Genomic DNA, 21,156 nt, shown 5'->3' with positions numbered 1-21,156 from the left:
GCCACTCCTCGCTGGTAACATTGAATTTGTTCTGTTTATTCAGATCCAGGTTTTTGAAGATGGAGCAGATACAACATCTCCAGAAACCCCAGAATCTTCTGCCTCAAAGGTCCCCAAAAGAGGTATGGTCCGCTCGTCTTTCTTATGAGTCCTCGTCTCCCCTTCGTTCCAGCCCAAGAGGGATCCATATGTCAGACATCCAGCATTGCCTAGAATTGGACCCCTTGAGGAAATCTTCACCCATCCCTTCTACCCTTTCTTCTGCCAGAGGGGAGCCTCCGCTGGGGCACGTGGAGGTGCAAGCACAGCACTTACTGGTGCACTGCTCTTTTAGTTTAGCTTTCCAAGTGCATCTTACCAAGCATCCAGGGAAAGGCTATAAAGGCCATCCCGGATCCCCGCTAAGGGCTGTATCCAGAGCCCTCTGAAGTTGGTGGGAGGCTGCTGTCAAGTTTGCCATCATGCAGGTAAGGTTAGGATTCAAGTCCAGGGTGGCGAGAACATCACTGGTTTTCTTCCTCAAGTCCTCGAGTGTTTAGTGGTATTGAAATCCACGCTGGCTTAAGCCCAAGTAGAATGCTGGTGGGGGATAGGTAAATGAGTCAAGAAGTATGTCCATAACCGCCTGGAGAAAGGCAGTCTAAGTGAAACAGTCCAGAACGAGCCTCCAGTGGTAAGGGGGCTGGGCAGTGGGTGGCAGCTGGGTTTTTTTTTTTAAATGTTGCTGCCTTTTAATTTCATTAGGCCTCTGTTTGTCCCTGTATGATGAGCCTGTCATCTCATTTCTGTCTCCTCTCTAAATAGTCCCTAATGTTCAGTCTCTCCTCCCATGGAAGTCTTTCTAGGCCTCTATTAATCCCCATTGCCTTATGCTGTCCTCCCCCCTCTCCCCCCGGGGGGGCCTATTTCTGCTGCATTCTTTTTGATAGGTGGTGACTAGAACTGAACATAGTATCCAGGAGAGAGCATCCCACGGAGTTAGCCGATAGTATTAGAATAGCGTCAGTATTTGCTCCTCCTATTCCTAATGTTTTGTTTGCTTTTTTGATTGCTACTTCACACTGAGGAGTGGCTTACAATTATCTCCAGGTCTCTTTCCTAAGTGCTGGATTTTCAATTAAGTGTAAGCAAAGTGTCGGGGCAGTTCAGTTAGTACCTGCCTGTGTGCATTACCTTGCACAGAATTTCATCTGCCATTGTGCTGCCCAGTTGTTTAGTGTGGATAGATCCCTCTGAAGCTCCTCGTTTGAGAGAAATTCTGGAGAAAGGCTTTTAGATTGTGAGTTGGACTTCGCCCACCTCCTGGTGGAGAGGGAGCTCCAGTTTGCCCTGCTTTCTCCAGCGCTGGTAGCTGGACTCCTGTACCTGAAGGCATCCCAGCGGGTGCTGTCTGAAGAAGTAAGAGGTTGGGGGAGAAGAGCTAATGAAGAGCCAGAGAGGCTAGAGTGGTGGATATTGACAGAGGGATCTGGGGGATTGCCTCAGAAAATGAGGGAGGGGGACACGGACACACACACACTCACTCTCTCTCACTGCAGATACTAGTGCAGAGAGGGTGAATTGAACGGTGAGGAGCAGTCACTCCTGGATCAGAGGGATAAGACAGGGGTGTTTGAAATGAGTAGCTCAAAGGTGTGAGCTGTGGAGCTGGCTGGTGGAGGTGATGGTGGGAGACCAAGAGGAAGGTGGAAGGGGTCAGAGCACACAGGGTCAGCACTGGTTGCAGTGTTCTTTGGAGAAGCAAAATATAGACACATGAAGCGTGGCTCCATGCCAGGGAGTTTCCATAGAAACACCAGCGCCTGCTGCAGTCTCTGCCTCTGCAGTATACGATGCAGAGATTTCAATTCCCATAAATCTAGCACCTTCCCTGCTAAAAGGAATAAAGGTGTGAGAAGCACAGTGGAGATGGTTGGGGTCTTTGATTTATGAGTTGCTTCTATAGTGTCTGTTGTCTGGGCAGCTAATGCCTCAATTCACGTTATTACAGACATGCAATCAGAGTGCTACCCACAATGAATGACATATAAACAGCTACCAGGGCTGCAAGCCACAATATCAGACCTATCAAATATCCAGGAACAAAACAAAGGATGAAATTTACCCAAACAAATCCTCCTCCTGTGCTTAGTACACACAACTTCTGCACTTAAATCAAGGTTGTATGCTAAAATGGTATATTTTGATCATGCCTACACACACCTATACATGGGAATCGCTTTGCTCACCGCTAAACTGTAGCTGTCTCTGGGGTGGAATGCAGCAGCTGTTTAACAGGGTACATCAAAGATACAAACAGTACAGGACAGGAGGTGAAGAAAAATCCCGAATCCAGGTGAAAATGCCAGGGCCCTTTATGTAGAATTGGATTTTAGCCCAGACTCCAGCGTTTGCACCTGTTCATTTAAATGCCAGGACACCCTTGATTGTCAGAGTTGGTCAGGAGCTCCATTTGCTGTTTTATAGAGGAAACCGCAAATAGAGCACCTGACCAACTACGACAGACACAATCCCTCATAACAACTTATGGGGCTTTAGTGTAATAATTCAAGGAAGAATGCCAGCTACAGAATAGTCAGCATATGCTGCAGTGTATTGGATTCTCCTGGGCGGGGATTCTCCCATTCTAATAGTGAGAGAGCCTGACTCTGATTAGTTGGAGCCCTGACAGGATCACAGCTCCAGAAGCATTAAACTCTCTCCACACATTACCTTGTAATCTAGATCTTCAAGGTTAAACTTAGGCAACTGCACAGATACATTTGAGTGTGCAACTTACATGCGTGTGCAAATCAAGTGTAGTGCAACCTCTCTTGAGGGGTCGACAAGCATTGGTTGCTGAACAGAGATGGCCATTTAACAAAGGTGGAGGAAGTTGGGAGGTACCTTTTGAGAGGCGCTCAGAAAGCAAGAAATTGCCTCATACAGCTGGTCTTTTCTATGCACTTCATTTTATTTGCACACATGTAGCTGGTTAAATGCCTAACTTTCCTTGTGCTCAGTGAGATACCTGACTTGTGCTCATAAATTAGCCATGTGGAGAATTTCACATGGCTAACTATAGAAACATATTTTAGTTTACCAAGCGATGTTACAGGCCTGAGAAGCCTTTAGCTGGCCCTATTTTATGGCGATATAATCACCTTTGATTACCAGATGGAATCGAATTGGTGGAGACAGGATCAAGTGTCCTTCTGTGGTCCTGAAAAAGGGGCTTTTTAGGCTTGAGATGGTCCAGAGCTCTCTGAAATCTTGCAGTCATCTAACCAGAGGCGAGGATAGATGTCATGGGCTTGCTGTTACGTTTTGAAATAGTTGATATTCCTTGAATCATAGAAGATTAGGGTTGGAAGAGACCTCAGGAGGTCATCTAGCCCAACCCGCTCCTCAAAGCAGGACCAACACCAAGGATAACGAACTTGAGTTATCCTTAAGAACACAGTGCACTTGCCGCCCTAGAAAAGGCTATCTAATTCAGCATGCCTGCTTGTTTTGACCTTGCTTCTCCCCAGACTTTTCGTTCCTCCTCATAGTCTCCTCTAGTGATCCTTCAGCTAGACCTAGACTTTGGCTTAACTCTCAAAGTGAAGCAAAGGATTCCAGAGAGTGAGTTGGGACTCCCCTCTGCCATGCTGCTCATGTGCTAAGAGCCCTGTGTGGCATATGTAACAAACGTCTTATGGTTCTTTGTTTTTCTACTTTATTTCCAGAATCTTTGGAAGCTGCCAAAGCCAGCAAATTGGTGAGTACTTCAGCTTGAGACCCTGCTGCCTGCTTGGAGAAACTCATTCCATTACGTCAGTGTGTTGGCTTTTGGGAGGGTTTGCGCACGCTAATCTGCTGAATTCCCTTCATTAGCTCTTACTGCCTTTCCAGAGTGTAACCAAAGGTCTGTCTGCAGCCTCACAGAACTAGCACACATGCATACAGCAGGGCCAGGATTTTAGCCAATGAACATCTTAGATTAAAGGGGGCAAAAAAGGAAAACCCCAAATAAAATGGCCAGTGAGGAAAGTCTAGCTTTTGTGTTATCTGGGTGTTATAGCTCAGTCCAGGCTGGTTCTGGATGCAAGGGATTCCTCCTGGGGTCAGTCAAGAGAGCAAGGCAAATCAAAAATAGCTTTATTCCAAATGACCAGAAACCTTTTCAGTTAGTTACAAACAGTCCTCTCTCAGTGGGATCGCACTGGTGGGAGGGAGGTGAACAATCTATCATTGCAGCTTGTTTTCTATCTTTTTTTTTTTTTTTTTTGGGGGGGGGGGGTGTCATTCTTTATTTGATTCAGTATTGCAGAGCCTGCCCCTGTTGCCCTCCAGTAATGTGACATTGCTGTTTCCCTCCAAATGACCCTTACATTTCAGAGAAGGAAGTAACTCACTCTTTAAGAGCATATTTTAAATTCACCTTTTCTGCTGAAAACATGTTGGATTTCCTGGATATGTGCCTAGTTTACAGTTAAGCTTTATATATACTGCCCGAATTATCTTTGTCCGGGAGTTCTGGTGGCTCGTACAAGACCTACATGGGTGCCTGTTCCTGTGTCTGGGTGTCCAGTCATAGAATCATAGAACTGGAAGGGACCTCGAGAGGTCACCTAGTCCAGTCCCCTGCACTCATGGCAGGACTAATTCTCTAGACCATTCCTGACGGGTGTTTGTCTAACCTGCTCTTAAAAATGTCCAATGATAGAGATTCCACAACCTCCCTGGGCAATTTATTCCAGTGCTTCACCACCCTGACAGTTAGGAAGTTTTTCTTAATGTCCAACCTAAACCTCCATTGCTACAATTTAAGCCCATTGCTTCTTGTCCTGTCCTCAGAGGTTAAGAAAAACAAACTTTCTTCCTCCTCCTTGTAACAACCTTTTCATACTTGAAAACTGTTATCATGTCACCTCTCAGTCTTCTCTTTTCCAGACTAAACAAACCCAGTTTTTTTCAGTCTTCCCTCATAGGTCCTGTTTTCTATTTCTTCAGTAATTTTTTGTTGCTCTTCTCTGGACTTTCTCCAATTTGTCCACATCCTTCCTGAAATGTAGTGCCCAGAACTGGGCACAATACTCCAGTTGAGGCCGTATCAGAGTGTAGTAGAGTGGAAGAATTACTTCTTGTGTCTTACTTGCAACACTCCTGCTAATACATCCCAGAATGATGTTCGCTTTTTTTGCAGCAGTGTTACATTGTTGACTCATATTTAGTTGTAATCCACTATGACCCCCAGATCCCATTCTGCAGTATTCCTTCCTAGGCAGTGGTTTCCCATTTTGTATGTGTGCAGCTGATGGTTCCTTCCTAAGTGGAGTACTTTGCATTTGTCCTGATTGAATTTCGTCCTGTTTACTTCAGACCATTTCTCCAGTTTGTCCAGACCATTTTGAATTTTAATCCTATCCTCCAAAGCACTTGCAACCCTGCCCAGCTTGGTATCGTCTGCAAACTTTATAAGTGTACTCTCTCTATGCCATCATCTAAATCATTGATGAAGATATTGAATAGAACCGGACCCAGAACTGATCCCTGCAGGACCCCACTCGTTATGCCCTTCCAGCATGATTGTGAACCACTGATAACTACTCTCTGGGAATGGTTTTCAACCAGTTTTGCATCCACCTTATAGTAGCTCCATCTAGGTTGTGTTTCCCTAGTTTATTTATGGGATGGTCATGTGAGACAGTATCAAAAGTTTTACTAAAATCAAGATATACCACATCTACTGCTCTCTCCTTCACATCCCCCCCCCCCCGCCCCCCCCCCCCCCCAAAAAAAAAAAAAAAATCCACAAGGCTTGTTACCCTGTCAAAGAAAGCTATCAGGTTGGTTTGACATGATTTGTTCTTGACAAATCCATGCTGACTGTTACTTATCACCTTATTATCTTCTAGATGTTTTCAAATTGATTGCTTAATTGTTTGCTCCATTATCTTTCTGAGTACAGAAGTTAGGCTGACTGATCTGTAATTCCCTGGGTTGTCCTTTTTTATAGATGGGCACTATGTTTGCCCTTTTCCAGTCTTCTGGAATCTCTCCCATCTTCCATGACTTCTCAAAGATAATCGCTAATGGCTCAGATGTCTCCTCAGTCAGCTCCTTGAGTATTCTAGGATGCGTTTCATCAGGCCGTTGTGACTTGAAGACATCTAATTTGTACAAGTATCAGAGAGGTAGCCGTGTTAATCTGGATCTGTAAACGCAGCAGTGTCCTGTGACACCTTATAGACTAACAGACGTATTGGAGCATAAGCTGTCGTGGGTGAATACCCAGTTCGATGGATGCATGTGATTTGTCCAAAGTAACTTTTAACTTGTTCTTTCCCTATTTTAGCCTCTTCTGATCCTAGCTCATTTCAACTGGCATTCACTATGTTAGACATCCAATCACCACCAACCTGCTTGGTGTAAACCGAAATGAAGTCATTAAGCACTTCTGCCATTTCCACATTTTCTGCTGTTGTTTTTCCCTCCTCATTGAGTAACGGGCCTACCCTGTCCTTGGTCTTCCTCTTGCGTCTAATGTATTTGTAGAATGTTTTTTTGTCACCCTTTATGTTTTTAGATAGTTTGATTTCGTTTTGTGCCTTGGCCTTTCTAATTTTGTCCCTATATACTTGTATTATTTGTTTATATTCATCCTTTGTAATTTCACCTAGATTCCACTTTTTGTAGGACTTTTTTGATTTTTAGATCATTGAAGATCTCCTGGTTAAGCCAGGAGGTCTCTTGCCATTGTTCCTATCTTTCCTACGCAGTGGGGTAAGAAACTTCCTACACATGCTTTCCTATGTCTTTCCTATGCAGTGGGATAGTTTGCTCTTATGCCCTTAATAATGTCTCTTGGAAAAACTGCCAATTGTCTTCTATTGTTTTTCCCCTTAGACTTGCTTCCCATGGGATCTTACCTACCAATTCCCTGAGTTTGCTAAAGTCTGCCTTCTTGAAATCCATTGTCTTTATTTTGCTGTTCTCCCTCCTACCATCCCTTAGAATCACGAACTCTGTCATTTCATGATCACTTTCACTCAAGCTGCCTTCCACTTTCAAATTCTCAACCAGTTCCTCCCAATTTGTCAAAATCCAATCTTGAACAGCCTCTCCCCTGGTAGCTGTGTTCACCTTCTGAAATAAAAAATGATCTCCAATACATTCCAAGAACTTGTTGGATAATCTGTGCCCTGCTATGTTATTTTCCCAGCAGATGTCTGGGTAGTTGAAGTCCCCCATCACTACCAAGTCCTGTGCTTTGGATGATTTTGTTAGTTATTTAAAAAACCACTCATCCACCTCTTCTTCCTGGTTAGTTGCTTTGTAGTAGAGCCCTACCATGACATCACCCTTGTGGTATACCCCTTTTATCCTTACCCAGAGACTTTCAACAAGTCTGTCTCCTGTTTCCATCTCAACCTCAGTCCAAGTGTATTCATTTTTAATATCTAAGGCAAAACCTCCTCCTTTTTTTCCCTGCCTGTCCTTCCTGAGCAAGCTGTATCATTCAATACCAATATTCCAGTCGTGAATTATCCCACCAGATCTCTCTGATGCCAACTATGTCATAGTTGTGTTTATTTACTAGTATTTCGAGTTCTTCATGCTTATTCCCCATACTTCTCATATTAGTATACAGACATCTAAGATACTGATTTGATTCTCCCCCAGTTCTGTCTTGTCTCTCCTTTATCCCTGCTATAATGGCCCATGCTCCCCCCAGATTCCAAACCGTCTCCCAGGTCTCCATGTTCTTGACTGACCTGTGGGCTTTGATCACCTGCCCCCGTTGAACCTAGTTTTAATGTATGTTTCCAAAGCCAACGGAAAATTGGAGCAGAGGCATAGATGCCATACTTTAACCCTTCAGAGACCTTGGACAACCTGACCACATGCAGTCAAAGAGCTGCTCAGACGTTCAAAAGGCTCGGACGTTCATTGTTCGCTGTTACACTAGCTAGGGTGCACAGGTTTTGTACATCTTCATAACACAAGCCAAACACTAACTGCTGCGGTTAGGCGGAGACTTCCCCACTCGACAGGTTATTCCAGGGATTCTCAAACTTCATCGCACTGCAATCTCCTTCTGACAACAAAAATTACTACATGACCCCGGGAGAGGGGACCGAAGCCTGAGCCCCACACCCCAGGATAGGGGGGCCAAAGGCCAAACCCCACCACCCCATGCAGGGGGGGCCAAAACTGAAGCCCAAGTGCTTCAGCCTCAGGCAGGGGGCCTGTAACCAAAGCCCCGTCATGCAGGGCTGAACCCTCAGGCTTCAGCCCCGGGTGGTGGGGCTCAGGCTTCATCTTCGACCCTGGGCCTCAGCAAGTCTAAGTCAGCCCTGGCAACCCCACTAAAACGGGGTCACGACCCCAGTTTGAGAACCTCTGGGTTTATTCCATAGTGGCTCACTTGGGTTTTTCTTGCACCATCCTCTGAAGAATCTGGTGCTGGCCACTGTCAGAGACTGGACTACATGCAGCCTATCCCATCTAATGATTCCTGCGTTGTAACATGCTGTGGATAGTCCTCCTCCTAAACGTTCACTGTGGAAATTGCCAGTGTTCTAAATGTACTGTAGGGTTATTTGGGCATCCTCTTACCTGCTGTTTACTGCTGTCAGGCAGAATGCAAAACGCCCACTGATACCCGTGAAAGCTGCATGCTCAGCTACATACAGTCTTCCTTTCATCTTCAGTACTGGAAACCGGTTTTGCAAGTTAGGGCTCTGCCAGCTCAGGCTCTATGTCCTTGTGACCTGGGATAGCTGCCCACGTGGAAACAAGGTGGGCTAAATGCTCTGAGCTGCCCGCACAGCATTTTGCCCATGAGTGGGCAAGTTGTGCATGTAGCTTGGTGCGTAAATGACACTCTGTTGACTGGTACCCTATAAATACCGAAGATACTTAGAAAGGGTTTTGCTTTAGGGCTTAATGTTAAAAATTCTGACTGCCCAGTTCGCTCCTCTGTCAGCGCGTGGCAAGCCTGTGCCCAGACACTTGATAATCTGGCTCTGAGCCGACACACAATCCTAGGCAAAGGAGCCAAAGCTCAATATTGGTTGCTTTAGAGACTCCGCATGTTGCCCTGTGCCAGGAGACTCTGCCCATTCCTTCGATGCTTTGGTGCTGAGGGCCAAATGAGTCCTGGGACCAAAATCTCTAACAAAGCACATGCTCTAGACCGAGCATTCCCCAGCATTGCTGCCCATTTAAATCAAGTTGCTGCTGATGGTATGGAGGCTGTTCCACTCAAAACGACAAGCAATCAGTGCTGCAAGGGGAATTGGTTTGATAAGTTACCACTGTCTGATCCAGATTTGGTTTCTTACAAGCAAGTCTTGTTTTTACTAACCCCATTCTTTGGCCAGTTATGGAGGAACCAACATTTGCTGTCTGAAATTACACAGCAAGTGTCTTGCTAGGGAGTATGGCAATAGCTTAGGAAATGCCATCAAAATCCATGTCATCTCCTCCTCTGTGAGATGACCCTTCCCTTGGCCAGAATTTACTCTGTAAAACTCAGAGCTACTGGGCTATCCATAGCGGTTGCTTGAGAGCTTCCTGGCATTGTCGTCAGCAGTGTTCCCAGCCTAGTGTTGGAAGCCACCTCTGCTTGTAGCCCGTGGTTCTCTTTGTCTGAGAAGCCCATCTTTATTCTGAATGACGTCTCTACGCAAGCCTTCATCCCATGTTGCCACAATTGTTTTTCATCCTGAATCCAGTTTTTAGCACCTATACAGAGAGATACGTTCTGTGGAGACACTGAATCATCTAAGTCCAGAAAATTATCAGTCGAATGTTTCACAGTAAAGTCAACCTTAAAGAATGTTTAGTATAAGAACAAATCCAGCTCCTGTGAAGCAGTGGTCGCTCCTGCCTTGCAGTCATAGAATCATAGAATATCAGTCCCAGAGGCTGTCTACACTGCAGTTGAGTCGAGCTGAGTTAGCACTTGTATGTCTGCCCAAGATGGGAATGATACCTCCTAGCCGCAGGGTAGACGTACCCTGAGTGTAAAGCATGGCCTGTTAGGAGTGGACTATCCATTGATTAGACTGACATGTCATTAGCACACAAATTCCTTAGAAATCACAATATCTATCTCTGACATGTGGATTTTCTGTGTTGTGGCATCTCTTCTAGCATGTTGATCTTGGCAGATAACTACTGCTTCGTTGCAGTTCTCTCTTGTTAACGTGGTACCCCTTTGCTTTTTCTGCTTCTGAGAATGTGGTACCAAGAACCAGGGTGGGACTGATAGGATGTCCTGAGACGCCCAGACTTCATAGCTTTCTCCTCATTTCTCTGCTTTGCCTTTTCTGGACATATTTCCTTCTCTTCAGGAAGGGGATGTGGTGTCTGATCCCCTCTTCTTGAAAACTGTTTCAGTAGCGAGTGTGGGTCTAATGAGAAGCAAAAAGAGCAGAGTCCTAGAACTGTATCCCGTTAATCCTCGATAGTCACACAAGTTATTGGGCTCAATCTGTTACTAAACAACACTTACATGGGGTTTTAGAGTAAGATGTGTTCTGTGCCCTCACAAGGTTTAGTCTTGTTTAGGCAAGTCATGGGACAGCATCTCAAGAAGAGTGAGGAAGAAGGATCAGTTCCTGGAAGGAAGTGGGTTTACCAGAAGAGGGGACTCAGCAGATGGGGAGCGGAGGCTGTTTCAAGCAGCATGGTAGTTAGCACAAAGCTAAGAGCATGAAGGCGATGGAAACTGTGTGCAAAGTCGTTGTAAAAATGCTACCAAATCAGAACAGTCCATTCACTCACTGTGCGGGGAGCATTTACATCCCCTTTGCACAGGGGTAAATAACTCTACAAGGTGCAAGATAGTGAAGTTAGGCCCTGAGACATCAAAGCCAAGCCTTGCTCTCCTTCAGGCCATCTGCAGTGCTCAGCTACTTAAAGTTTGTCTACACAGGGAAGAGTTTCTGATTAACTCCCTGCGTGGATGCTCTTATTCTGGAATGTGAGCGTCTAAGAACATCCACACAGGGAGTTAATCAGGAATAGCTATTCTGTTTTAAATTCACATCCTACCTTAATCCAAATTAACTTCCTGTGTAGACGGGCCTTTATTGATTCTGTGTGACTTTGGGCAGATAACTTCTCCTCTCTGCCTTGGTTTCATCATCTTTGTAATCGGAATGATACTGAAGACCTTTCCCGTTTTTACTGGGCATGAGGAGTGATCACATCTTTGTGCTGAAATGCATTTTACAACTGTTCTTGTCCCTTGATGATTGCATATTGGATTTGCAGAGCACCCTGATCGTTGCTTGAGGCAATACCCTGCTCTTCAAGAAGGGCCTAATTGTATTAGTAAAAATACTGTCTAGAAGCTTGATGACATCACAGAGCAGCTTCCCACCTCTCCCAAGGACAATCTTACTGCTGTTTGCTGCCTCTCGTCACATTCAAGAGCTGCAGATTAGCAGTGTTTTGCCACTAGATGACACTAGAGTCAAGGCAAAGTGCTATTGTAAATAACAGGCACCCTGTGCCCCCTTGAGCTATAACCCTAAAATACACCGCGTCAGAGTGTTCAGTGAGCTAACATGGCACATGACCGGAAAAGCTGTCTCCATGTCCTTTGGGGACTAATTTTGCCACCCTATAGTTGAGTTACCAGCCATGTCTTTGAGATGATACCTTTAGCCAAAATAGTCTCCTTTTTCTTCAGGTCTTCCCAGGGTTAAAGGGACATGGGATAATTTTACAAATATCTGAGGTCCAAAAGAGTTTACAGACAGATTTAAAAAAAAAAAAAAAAAAAAAGACACTGCCCAACTGTAGCAACTTTCATCCAAGGATCCTGTGTCTTACCTCCCCTAAGCCTGATCCAACATCCCTGGGGCTTACCTCCATGTCTAGTTGGCAGCCGGTATCAAGTGGAGTGCCCCAAGAGTCGGTCCTGGGGCCGGTTTTGTTCAATATCTTCATAAATGATCTGGAGGATGGTGTGGATTGCACCCTCAGCAAATTTGCGGATGATACTAAACTAGGAGGAGTGGTAGATACGCTGGAGGGCAGGGATAGGATACAGAGGGACCTAGACAAATTAGAGGATTGGGCCAAAAGAAATCTGATGAGGTTCAACAAGGATAAGTGCAGGGTGCTGCACTTAGGACGGAAGAATCCCATGTACCGCTACAGACTAGGGACCGAATGGCTCGGCAGCAGTTCTGCGGAAAAGGACCTAGGGGTGACAGTGGACGAGAAGCTGGATATGAGTCAACAGTGTGCCCTTGTTGCCAAGAAGGCCAATGGCATTTTGGGACGTATAAGTAGGGGCATAGCCAGCAGATCGAGGGACGTGATCGTTCCCCTCTATTTGACATTGGTGAGGCCTCATCTGGAGTACTGTGTCCAGTTTTGGGCCCCACACTAGAAGAAGGATGTGGATAAATTGGAGAGAGTCCAGCGAAGGGCAACAAAAATGATGAGGGGTCTGGAACACATGACTTATGAGGAGAGGCTGAGGGAACTGGGATTGTTTAGTCCGCAGAAGAGAAGAATGAGGGGGGATTTGATAGCTGCTTTCAACTACCTGAGAGGTGGTTCCAAAGAGGATGGTTCTAGACTATTCTCAGTGGTAGAAGAGGACAGGACAAGGAGTAATGGTCTCAAGTTGCAGTGGGGGAGGTTTAGGTTGGATATTAGGAAAAACTTTTTCACTAGGAGGGTGGTGAAACACTGGAATGCGTTACCTAGGGAGGTGGTGGAATCTCCTTCCTTGGAAGTTTTTAAGGTCAGGCTTGACAAAGCCCTGGCTGGGATGATTTAGCTGGGGATTGGTCCTACTTTGAGCAGGGGGTTGGACTAGATGACCTCCTGAGGTCCCTTCCAACCCTGATATTCTATGATCCTAGGTAAGGATTTCTACTTTGAACTGAGATGCAGATTGGAGAAGTGTCTGTTGTTAACACGTGCACATCCCCCCACCCCCACGCCCGATCAGTCGGTGGCAGAGCTGAGAATGGAACCCAGGAGTCCTTTTTCCCAGTTCCAGTTTTTTAATCACTAAGAAACATTCCTGCCTTAATTAAAATATTGTCTCGAACACATCGTTGAAGCTCGCTCATGAGAGCCCCAAAATGGAATGAAATGGTCTATTTCTTGGTCCACAGCCATTGCAATGTTAACAGTAAACCAGCAGGGCAATGGACAGATGTTAACACACTGAGGTGGTACGGGTAACACCGGGAAAGTGTTGTTTCTTGACATAGGTTGCATCACTTAAATGTGTCTCTGTGCTGGGGGTGGATTTCATGTGAATTTTATCTCCAGTCCTTTCTGCTAATCCCGGGGATAAATGCTGGTAACCTGTGACTGCATCGTGGTAAACCAGCCACTTAGAAATCAGAGATTCTCTCTGCTTTAAGACTTCCCTTGGCACTTTATAATAGCATAGAATTTGTACCTTGTGTTGTGTCCTGATCCAAATGGAGGATAAGTAAATGCATGTATTGTTGAATCTGTTTTTATGTAAAAAGCTCCTGGTATTTGAATATAAAGTGAACACCACCTGTTCATGTTCCCGAAGGGCGTCTGTCATCCCAGCCTCAGACTGAGAGCGCTCTGCCAGAAAGCATGCTGCTTGGTAAAGCTAGAATAGAGATGGCAAAGCAGAACGGTACTGCTAATCTCTGGGAGGGTGGACACTGGACCTGTGTTAACATGGATGAAATAAGAGGCTTACACATGTATAAATATGGCAACAGTAGCCTTCTCCCTCGGCCTCACCCTGACTGCTGTGGTAATTGAAATAATGATGGTGCTTTTGGCTTTGATATGGAAAGTGACTCATGGTAGCATGTCTGTAGAGGTCAGTGCTACTTGGGGAAAGGAGAAAATTCTCTCTGTCTGTTACTCTCTCTCTCTCTCAACATATTTCTGCCTGGTTTGGTAGATAGATTCGACACAGCCAGGGCAGATCTGTCTAATGGGGAAAGTCACATGTTCAAGCCCTTATCTTTGTATAATTTGAGGCTTAAATATTAGTTATAACCCAGTCATGAGCAATTGTTCATATCCCTCTTGGTTACCGCAGGCCTGCCCAGTTTTAATTCACTCAGCTCTAATTTTACAGTGGGGAACTTGATGTGTGGATGGCTGTAAGATGCAAAGAAATCACCAGGTGTAGTGCAGTCAGCAGCTGAGCAGAGATTGCTGAACGGGGGGTCAGTTTGGAATAGGAAGTGTTTGCTAGGGATGAGGTTGGGGCAGATCTACCTCCCTAGCAATCCCAGGCTTCTGGGGCCGAATGCATTGACTGACAGTATTGGAAACAAAATAATACCCAGCTCTTCTAGCGTTTGTCGTCAGTAGAGTGTGAGGCCCTTCACAGAGCAGGGCAGTATCTACAGCATTATCTGTTTTTTACAGGTGGGGAAACTAAGGCACAGAAGGGCAGTGACTTGCCCAAGGTACCTGGCAGGCCAGTGGCAGAGCTGGAAATAGAGCCCAGGTCTCCTGAGTCCAGTCCAGTGCTCTCTCCACTAGGCACCACTGCCTCACAATTAACTAAACTGTCACGTGCAGTCATTTGCCTTTCAAAATGTTCTTTCCTGGAACCTTAGAAGCCTTAATGCCCTGGGAGCCAAAGCCTGATTATAGCCACTCTGGGATAAAGCCCACAAGCCTCAAGGCAACTGCCAGCTCAGTTGTCTGCTACATGCTGGCAGGTCACCTTTCACAGACTTGTTTAGGTTAATCTGGGTGCTTTCTTCCGTGCTGATTGTATGTATCATTGGGGACTGGTGACTTCAACAGAACAGATCAAAGTACCTTCCTCAGGAACATCAGGGAAAGCTGTATAACCGCTCAGAATAGTAACATGCGGGTGTGTGAATGGTTCACTTCTGTTGTCTGTCCAGGCAGTGTAAACTCTAACTTCTAATCTTTGTCCCCTCTTCATGCAGCGCGGAGCGAAACCTAAAAAGGTGGTGCATTTTTTTTTGGCAATTAATCTGTACGTCGCAGAATCTCCTGGCCGCATGAAATGCCCCCAAATACATCTCGGCTCATTGTCACTCATTGCTGATGTGCCTTCCATTGTATGGTCGCATGTTTACTCATTGCATGTGTTCCCCTTCTCCGGCGCCTAGATTGGCCCAGCTTGCTTACAAGATGCTAGGTGATTAGAGTCCACATGACTGACTGGGGAAGAGCGTTGCTTTGTGGGAAGGCATCCTTCACCACTTCTCAGCCTGCCACACAACCTGGTAGGGAACATGGGCTCATAAACCAAACAATGTTGTTTTTCTTGGGAGTTCTGAGAACTTTCTGCTGTTTCTTCACAGCAACAGGGTAAAGTTTTCACACCAGTGCTGGGTGTGAGTTAACTATTTGTACTTGTGAAATGTGCCCATCATATTTCTCTCTGGGTGCATGTGTTGAAATTCTTGACACCAACACACAAGAGTTGGCTTTAGAATCCAAAGGCCCAACACTAGTATTGTGATCTTCATCCTATAGCTCAGGCTGATACGTTAACCTTGGCTTTCACATTCCGTTGCCTTGTGTTTCCTTCCAGCTATTGCTGTAATGGATGTAAATCTCCTGTGTAAAGCCCCAACAATGTGCTCAGAGCTGTGCACCATAGATGTAGACACACTCCCTGCCCCATTGAATTTACTGTGTAAAGGGAGAGGTGAAAACAGACAGTGACTGCTCTGGATGATCAGAGGTGTTGTCATAGGGCCTGGTATGGTTTTTGAATCGATGTGTAACAGTTTGCTAAGGGAGGTGGGTTGACACTGGAATATTTTGTGCAAAGTATCAGAAATAGACAGCCAAGAAGATAAACTCAGAAATAGGGAAAACACTGTCTCAAAAGAGCAAAAAATCTGAATTTGGAAGCAGGTACTGCTGGCTAACGAACGTTTTCTTTGTGCTTTGAAGACAAGTCGCCATTTTCCCTAAATGGAATACTTGTAAAATGACAAAAAGAAAAGGAGTACTTGTGGCACCTTAGAGACTAACCAATTAGTCTCTAAGATGCCACAAGTACTCCTTTTCTTTTTGCGAATACAGACTAACACGGCTGTTACTCTGAAACCTGTAAAATGACAGTTTTTCCCAAATCCCTCTTTTTCAGACACTAACTTTTCTCCTGAAAGAGCCACCTCCTTTACACCCACCCCTGTTATATCGTGGCAGCAGCCAGGGAAAAAGAGAAGGCCAGAAAATCCCCGCAAATCTGTTGTTTGTTTCAAATTGCAGTTGTAGCAAAAGGAAAGCTATGCGGGTCTCGGCGGAGCCGAGCAGTCTGACTGGGGAATGTTGTAACTTTGACAAGGAAATCCTGCAAACACTCTAGGCATCCAGATACTACAGTGATGGGCCCACTAGAAATGCCAGAGAGTGGCGGTGAGACGGTACCTGCTTGTTCCTGTGAGTGATTGCATATAGGCTGCCAGTTCGTGCTGCTGTGGCGCTTTCAGTTCCAGTCTATAGAACCCTTTGGCACTTGGGAGGAGAGAGAATCCGAGCCCAGAACTGCGTCTGTCCCTTCCAAAACCATGCACCAAAGGGGAGCAGAGCAGGAGGAGAAGCTGTGCTCCCCTGGAAGTTTGGAGTTCTGGGCGATACTGTAGTAACTGTTCCAAGCCTCTTTGTTCTGACCTCCTGTGTGACCTCTGGCCGGTCTGAAATCTCCGCATGTGTCTGAGCTTACTGATCTGCATGCGCTTGGCCCTGTTACTTCACTCTCCCGCTAGCTCTTGTCCCTGCTATTTTGCATGCTGCTATTACTCACACCCAGCTCTGGCTTTCCTGGCCCTGGACGCTTTCTATACAACCTTTAGTGTGTGTTGATTTTACTTTCCAGTTTTGCCTTACTTCATTGTGAAGATCGCCGCTGAATTGGGTTGGTGGCAGGCTGTGCACACATGGTACCATCTGTTCAGAGTATTAATTGTCTCATTCTAAAAGGAGTAATTATAAATCAAACCGATACCAGAGAGCCCATGACGCAAGTGGGGTTTCCTCACTAACACTGTGGGACTAACCCTGAGATGGAAACCGAGATCAGACAGGTATGTCCTAGAACTTCCTCCCAGTGTGACAAACCAGCCTCAGCTCATTTGTAAAATTTCTTCTCGACCTGCTCCTCACAGTTCCATTTTAAGGGTTGAAGCCGTCAATCAACTTGCCGGCTCTTTTCCTTGCGGCCCTTGTGACCATTTTAGTGTCTGGGAATCAAGGTTCTATTTGGTAAAACTACTAATGCTTAAAAAGAAATAACATCATTAGTAGGCAAATCCGTATGAATGAGATTAGGTAACTCTTTGCAGTGCATGGTATATGCTGGGCTTTAATCGGTTTAAAAGATGTTTCCTCCTGCTCTATTTTGGGTGGCAGATTGCCCACCTCTTAAACTGGGGCAAAGAGCAAATACAAATAATCAACGCTCTTCCGCTCTCTGCCTGCCATCTGGATCCCAGTATTCAGCAGGGAGGGTGGAATAGGTAGCCTCTTGCCTCAAAGGTGTTGCCTCTCTTCATAACCTTCAGTGAATAACACTAACTCCACCCTGGCCTCCACTGGAGTCAGAGTGACTCTTCTCGAGGGCTCCCAGTTGCCTATTTCTTTCAAGGATCGAGACAGTTGCTGTTTCCACATGACACGTCAAAGAACTTCTGCTGCACCTTTGGGTCAGTTTCCTTTAAGGCCTGCATACTGGGTGCAGGGGGAGGCCAGGAGCTTCTTGCTGGTAACCGTGGAGCTGTGCAGTAGCACAGAGTCTTACAGAGCAATGAAGTTCATATTCCTCCCCAAAGGTATCTGCTGCTCTTGTCATTCTGCATTCATCCCGCCAGAGATGCCAAGACCAGGCGTTGTGAATCTGCTGAGGGGAGCAGTTGATGTTTCGGCCCATGCTGCACTTGCACAAATAAAGAACACAGCTGAGTGAACAGCTGCAGTGCGCTTCTGGCCCAGCTCACTAGGGAGTGCAACGCCGGGAGAGTGCTGGAACCTCCTGCCACCTGCAGTGTGACAGGTCGGTGGAGAAGGGAGAGTAAGCTAGCTGTTTAAAGGCAGCAAGATGGCCATTCTCTCCAGTTTTGGAATGAAACTACAGCTCACACAGTCTTCTGTTCATTGCTACAGTGCGGTCTGGCATAGCAGTTACTGTGCAGGGAGCAAGTCCTGCCTCAAATACCTGGGACTGTCCCCCCTCCCTGAAATGTCAGCCTTGCAGTAGAACAATGGCACGTAAGAGCTGCAAAGACTGACATCTGAGGGGTTAAATGAGCGAAAAGCTTGACCCCTTTCTGTCTTAACCCAAACCTGTAGGTATCTGCCTTGGAAATATCAGTAGCTCAGCCTGGAATCATGTCCACCAGGGGGTGGTGGAAAAGCCATTCGTTTTATGTGCAGGTTGGCACAGGAGCCTGGCAGTTCAGGTTGTGGTAACGCTGGAAGCAGGGACCCAGGAGCTTTTCTGCTCCCATGTGCTGAGAGGCTCCGGTCAGATGTGAGTAATCAACGTCGCCATTTTCGTGGGACCAGCTTCCGGCACCAGCTTTTTCTTCCTTGAGGAGACAAGGTTTTTAAGCTCTGAGATGCCCCAAGGTGCAGGTCATTTAAGGAGACTGACCCCAATCAGTAATGGGGAGAGATGCCCGAGGTTCCGTAAGCAGCTTGGGAAATAGCAAAGGGCAGAAGCAGTTGAAGATGGTTGTGGTGGGCACTGCCCTACTCTGTTTTCCATGAGATACAGCCTGACCTCTGCTCAGAAAGATGGGCAGTGTCCTGTTCCCACATTCAGGGATCCTGGCCTCCCTGGACAGTGGCTTTGGAGAGTTCACTTACGGGATTATGGCAGTTGCATGGAATGCCCAGGCTGGTGCATAGTGTCCTATTGACTCAGCCCTGCTGTACGCTACGAGTTTAGGTCGAATTTAGCGGTGTTACATCGATTTAACCCTGCACCCATCCACACGACGAAGCCATTTTTGTCAACTTAATGGGCTCTTAACATTGATTTCTGTACTCCTCCCCGACGAGGGGATTAGCGCTGAAATTGACATCGCCGGGTCGAATATGGGTTAGTGTGGATGCAGTTTGACGGTATTGGCCTCCGGGAGCTATCCCACAGTGCTCCATTGTGACAGCTCTGGACAGCGCTCTGAATTCAGGTGCACTGGCCGGGTAGACAGGAAAAGCCCCGCAAACTTTTGAATTTCATTTCCTGTTTGGCCAGTGTGGCAAGCTGATCAGCACAGGTGACCGTGCAGATCTCATCAGCAGAGGTGACCATGGAGTCCCAGAATTGCAAAAGAGCTCCAGCATGGACGAATGGGAGGCACTGGATCTGATCGCTGTATGGGGAGACGAATCCGTGCTATCAGAACTCCTTTTCAAAAGACGAAATGCCAAAATATTTGAAAAAATCTCCCAGGGCATGAAGGACAGAGGCTATCACAGGGACCCGCAGCAGTGCTGCGTGAAACTTAAGGAGCTTAGGCAAGCCTACCAAAAAACCCAAGAGGCAAACGCCCACTTGGGATCAGAGCCCCAGACATGCCGCTTCTATGATGAGCTGCATGCAATTCTAGGGGGTGCCCCTACCACTGCCCCACCCCTGCACGTGGACTCCTGCAAGGGGGGAGTCTCACGCAACAGGAATGAGGATTTTGGGGACAAGGAAGATGATAGCGCACACCAGGCATGCGGAGAAACTGTTTTCCCCTACAGCCAGGAACTGTTTATCACCATAGATCTAATACCCTCCCAACCCGGGCTCCCGGACCTCGAAGGTGGAGAAGGAAGCTCTGGTGAGTGTACCTTTGTAAATATAATACATGGTTTAAAAGCAAGCGTGTTTAATGATTACTTTGCCCTGCAGACTTGGGATGCATTCGCGGCCTGTACAGCTACTGGAAAAGTCTGTTAACGTGTCTGGGGATGGGGTGGAAATCCTCCAGGGACATCTCAATGAAGCTGTCCTGGAGATATTCCCAAAGCCTTTGCAAAAGGTTTCTGGGGAGGGCAGCCTTATTGCATCCTCCATGGTAGGACACTTTACCATGGCAGGTCAGTAGCACGTAGTCTGGAATCCTTGCATAAGAAAGCATGGCAGCTTGTGGGCCCGGTCTTTGGCATTCAAGCAACATCCGTTCTTTATCTCTCTCTGTTATCCTCAGGAGAGTGACATCATTCACGGTCACCTGGTTGAAATAGGGGAATTTTATTCAGGGGACATTCAGAGGTGGCCGTTCCTGCTGTGCTGTTTGCCTGTGGCTGAAAAGAAATCATCCCCACTGTTAGCCACGCGGTGGGGGGAGGGATGAAGCGATCATCCCAGAGAATTGGGTGTGTGTGTGTGGGGGGAGGGTTAGTTGGGTTTGTACTGTATGTTAACCCGAAAACATCAGCCCCTCCTTTTAAATGGCCAGTGTGTCTTTTTCAGTTTTAATCTCCCTTTTTTTCCTCCCACAGCTGCAAATGTTTCAACGCTGCGACTAGTATCTCCGTCCCAGAGGCTAGCGCAGATAAGAAGTGGAAAAAAACGCACTCGCGATGAAATGTTCTCTGAGCTCATGCAGTCCACCCAAACTGAAAAAGCCCAGCAGAATGCGTGGAGGCAGACAGTGGCAGAGTCTAGGAAAGCACAAAATGAACGTGAGGACAGGAGGCGGGAGCAACAGGAGAGGTGGCGGGATCAAGAGGAAAGGTAGCGGCAGCATGATCAGAGGAGGCAGGATGCAATGCTGAGGCTATTGGATGATCAGACTGATGTGCTTCGGCGTATGGTTGAGATGTAGGAAAGGCACAGACCGCCACTGCAGCCCCTGTGTAACCAACCGCCCTCCTCCGCAAGTTCCATAGCCTCCTTACCCAGATGCCCAAGAATACGGGGTGGGTGGGCCTCCGGGCACCCAAACACTCCACCCCAGAGGACTGCTCAAGGAACAGAAGGCTGGCATTCAATAAGTTTGGAAGTGCAGTGTGGCTTTGTCCTTCCCTCCTCCCCCACCCCACCCAGTGCTTCCCTCCTCCCCCACCCCTCCTGGGCTACCCTGGCAGTTATCCCTCTATTTGTGTGACAAATTAATAAAGAATGCATGAATTTGAAACAACAATGACTCTATTGCCTCTGCAAGCAGTGATGGCGGGGGGGGAGGGGGGGTTGGCTTACAGGGAAGTAGAGTG

General features: G+C 46.6%; 1 protein-coding gene across 21 annotated transcripts in view; it reads left to right on the top strand.

Annotated features, from left to right (window-relative positions):
* The window catches only part of DCTN1 (dynactin subunit 1), a 140,018-nt gene that overhangs the window by 60,412 nt on the left and 58,450 nt on the right, over nt 1–21,156 (top strand). For 12 of the 21 annotated variants that reach the window (XM_043545027.1, XM_043545025.1, XM_043545023.1 and 9 more), the window contains exons 3-4: nt 44–122; nt 3,711–3,742. In XM_043545027.1, the coding sequence (XP_043400962.1) occupies nt 44–122; nt 3,711–3,742 (111 nt within the window). Of the gene's footprint in view, nt 1–43; nt 123–3,710; nt 3,743–14,915; nt 14,937–21,156 lie in introns of all 21 variants that reach the window. The other 9 variants (XM_043545024.1, XM_043545017.1, XM_037898496.2 and 6 more) reach the window with 1 other exon arrangement.

The sequence above is a fragment of the Chelonia mydas genome, chromosome 4, assembly GCF_015237465.2.
Source record: "Chelonia mydas isolate rCheMyd1 chromosome 4, rCheMyd1.pri.v2, whole genome shotgun sequence".
Classification (NCBI taxonomy): domain Eukaryota; kingdom Metazoa; phylum Chordata; order Testudines; family Cheloniidae; genus Chelonia; species Chelonia mydas.
Note: the sequence above shows the minus strand (reverse complement) of the source record. Positions and strands in the feature narration are given on the sequence as shown.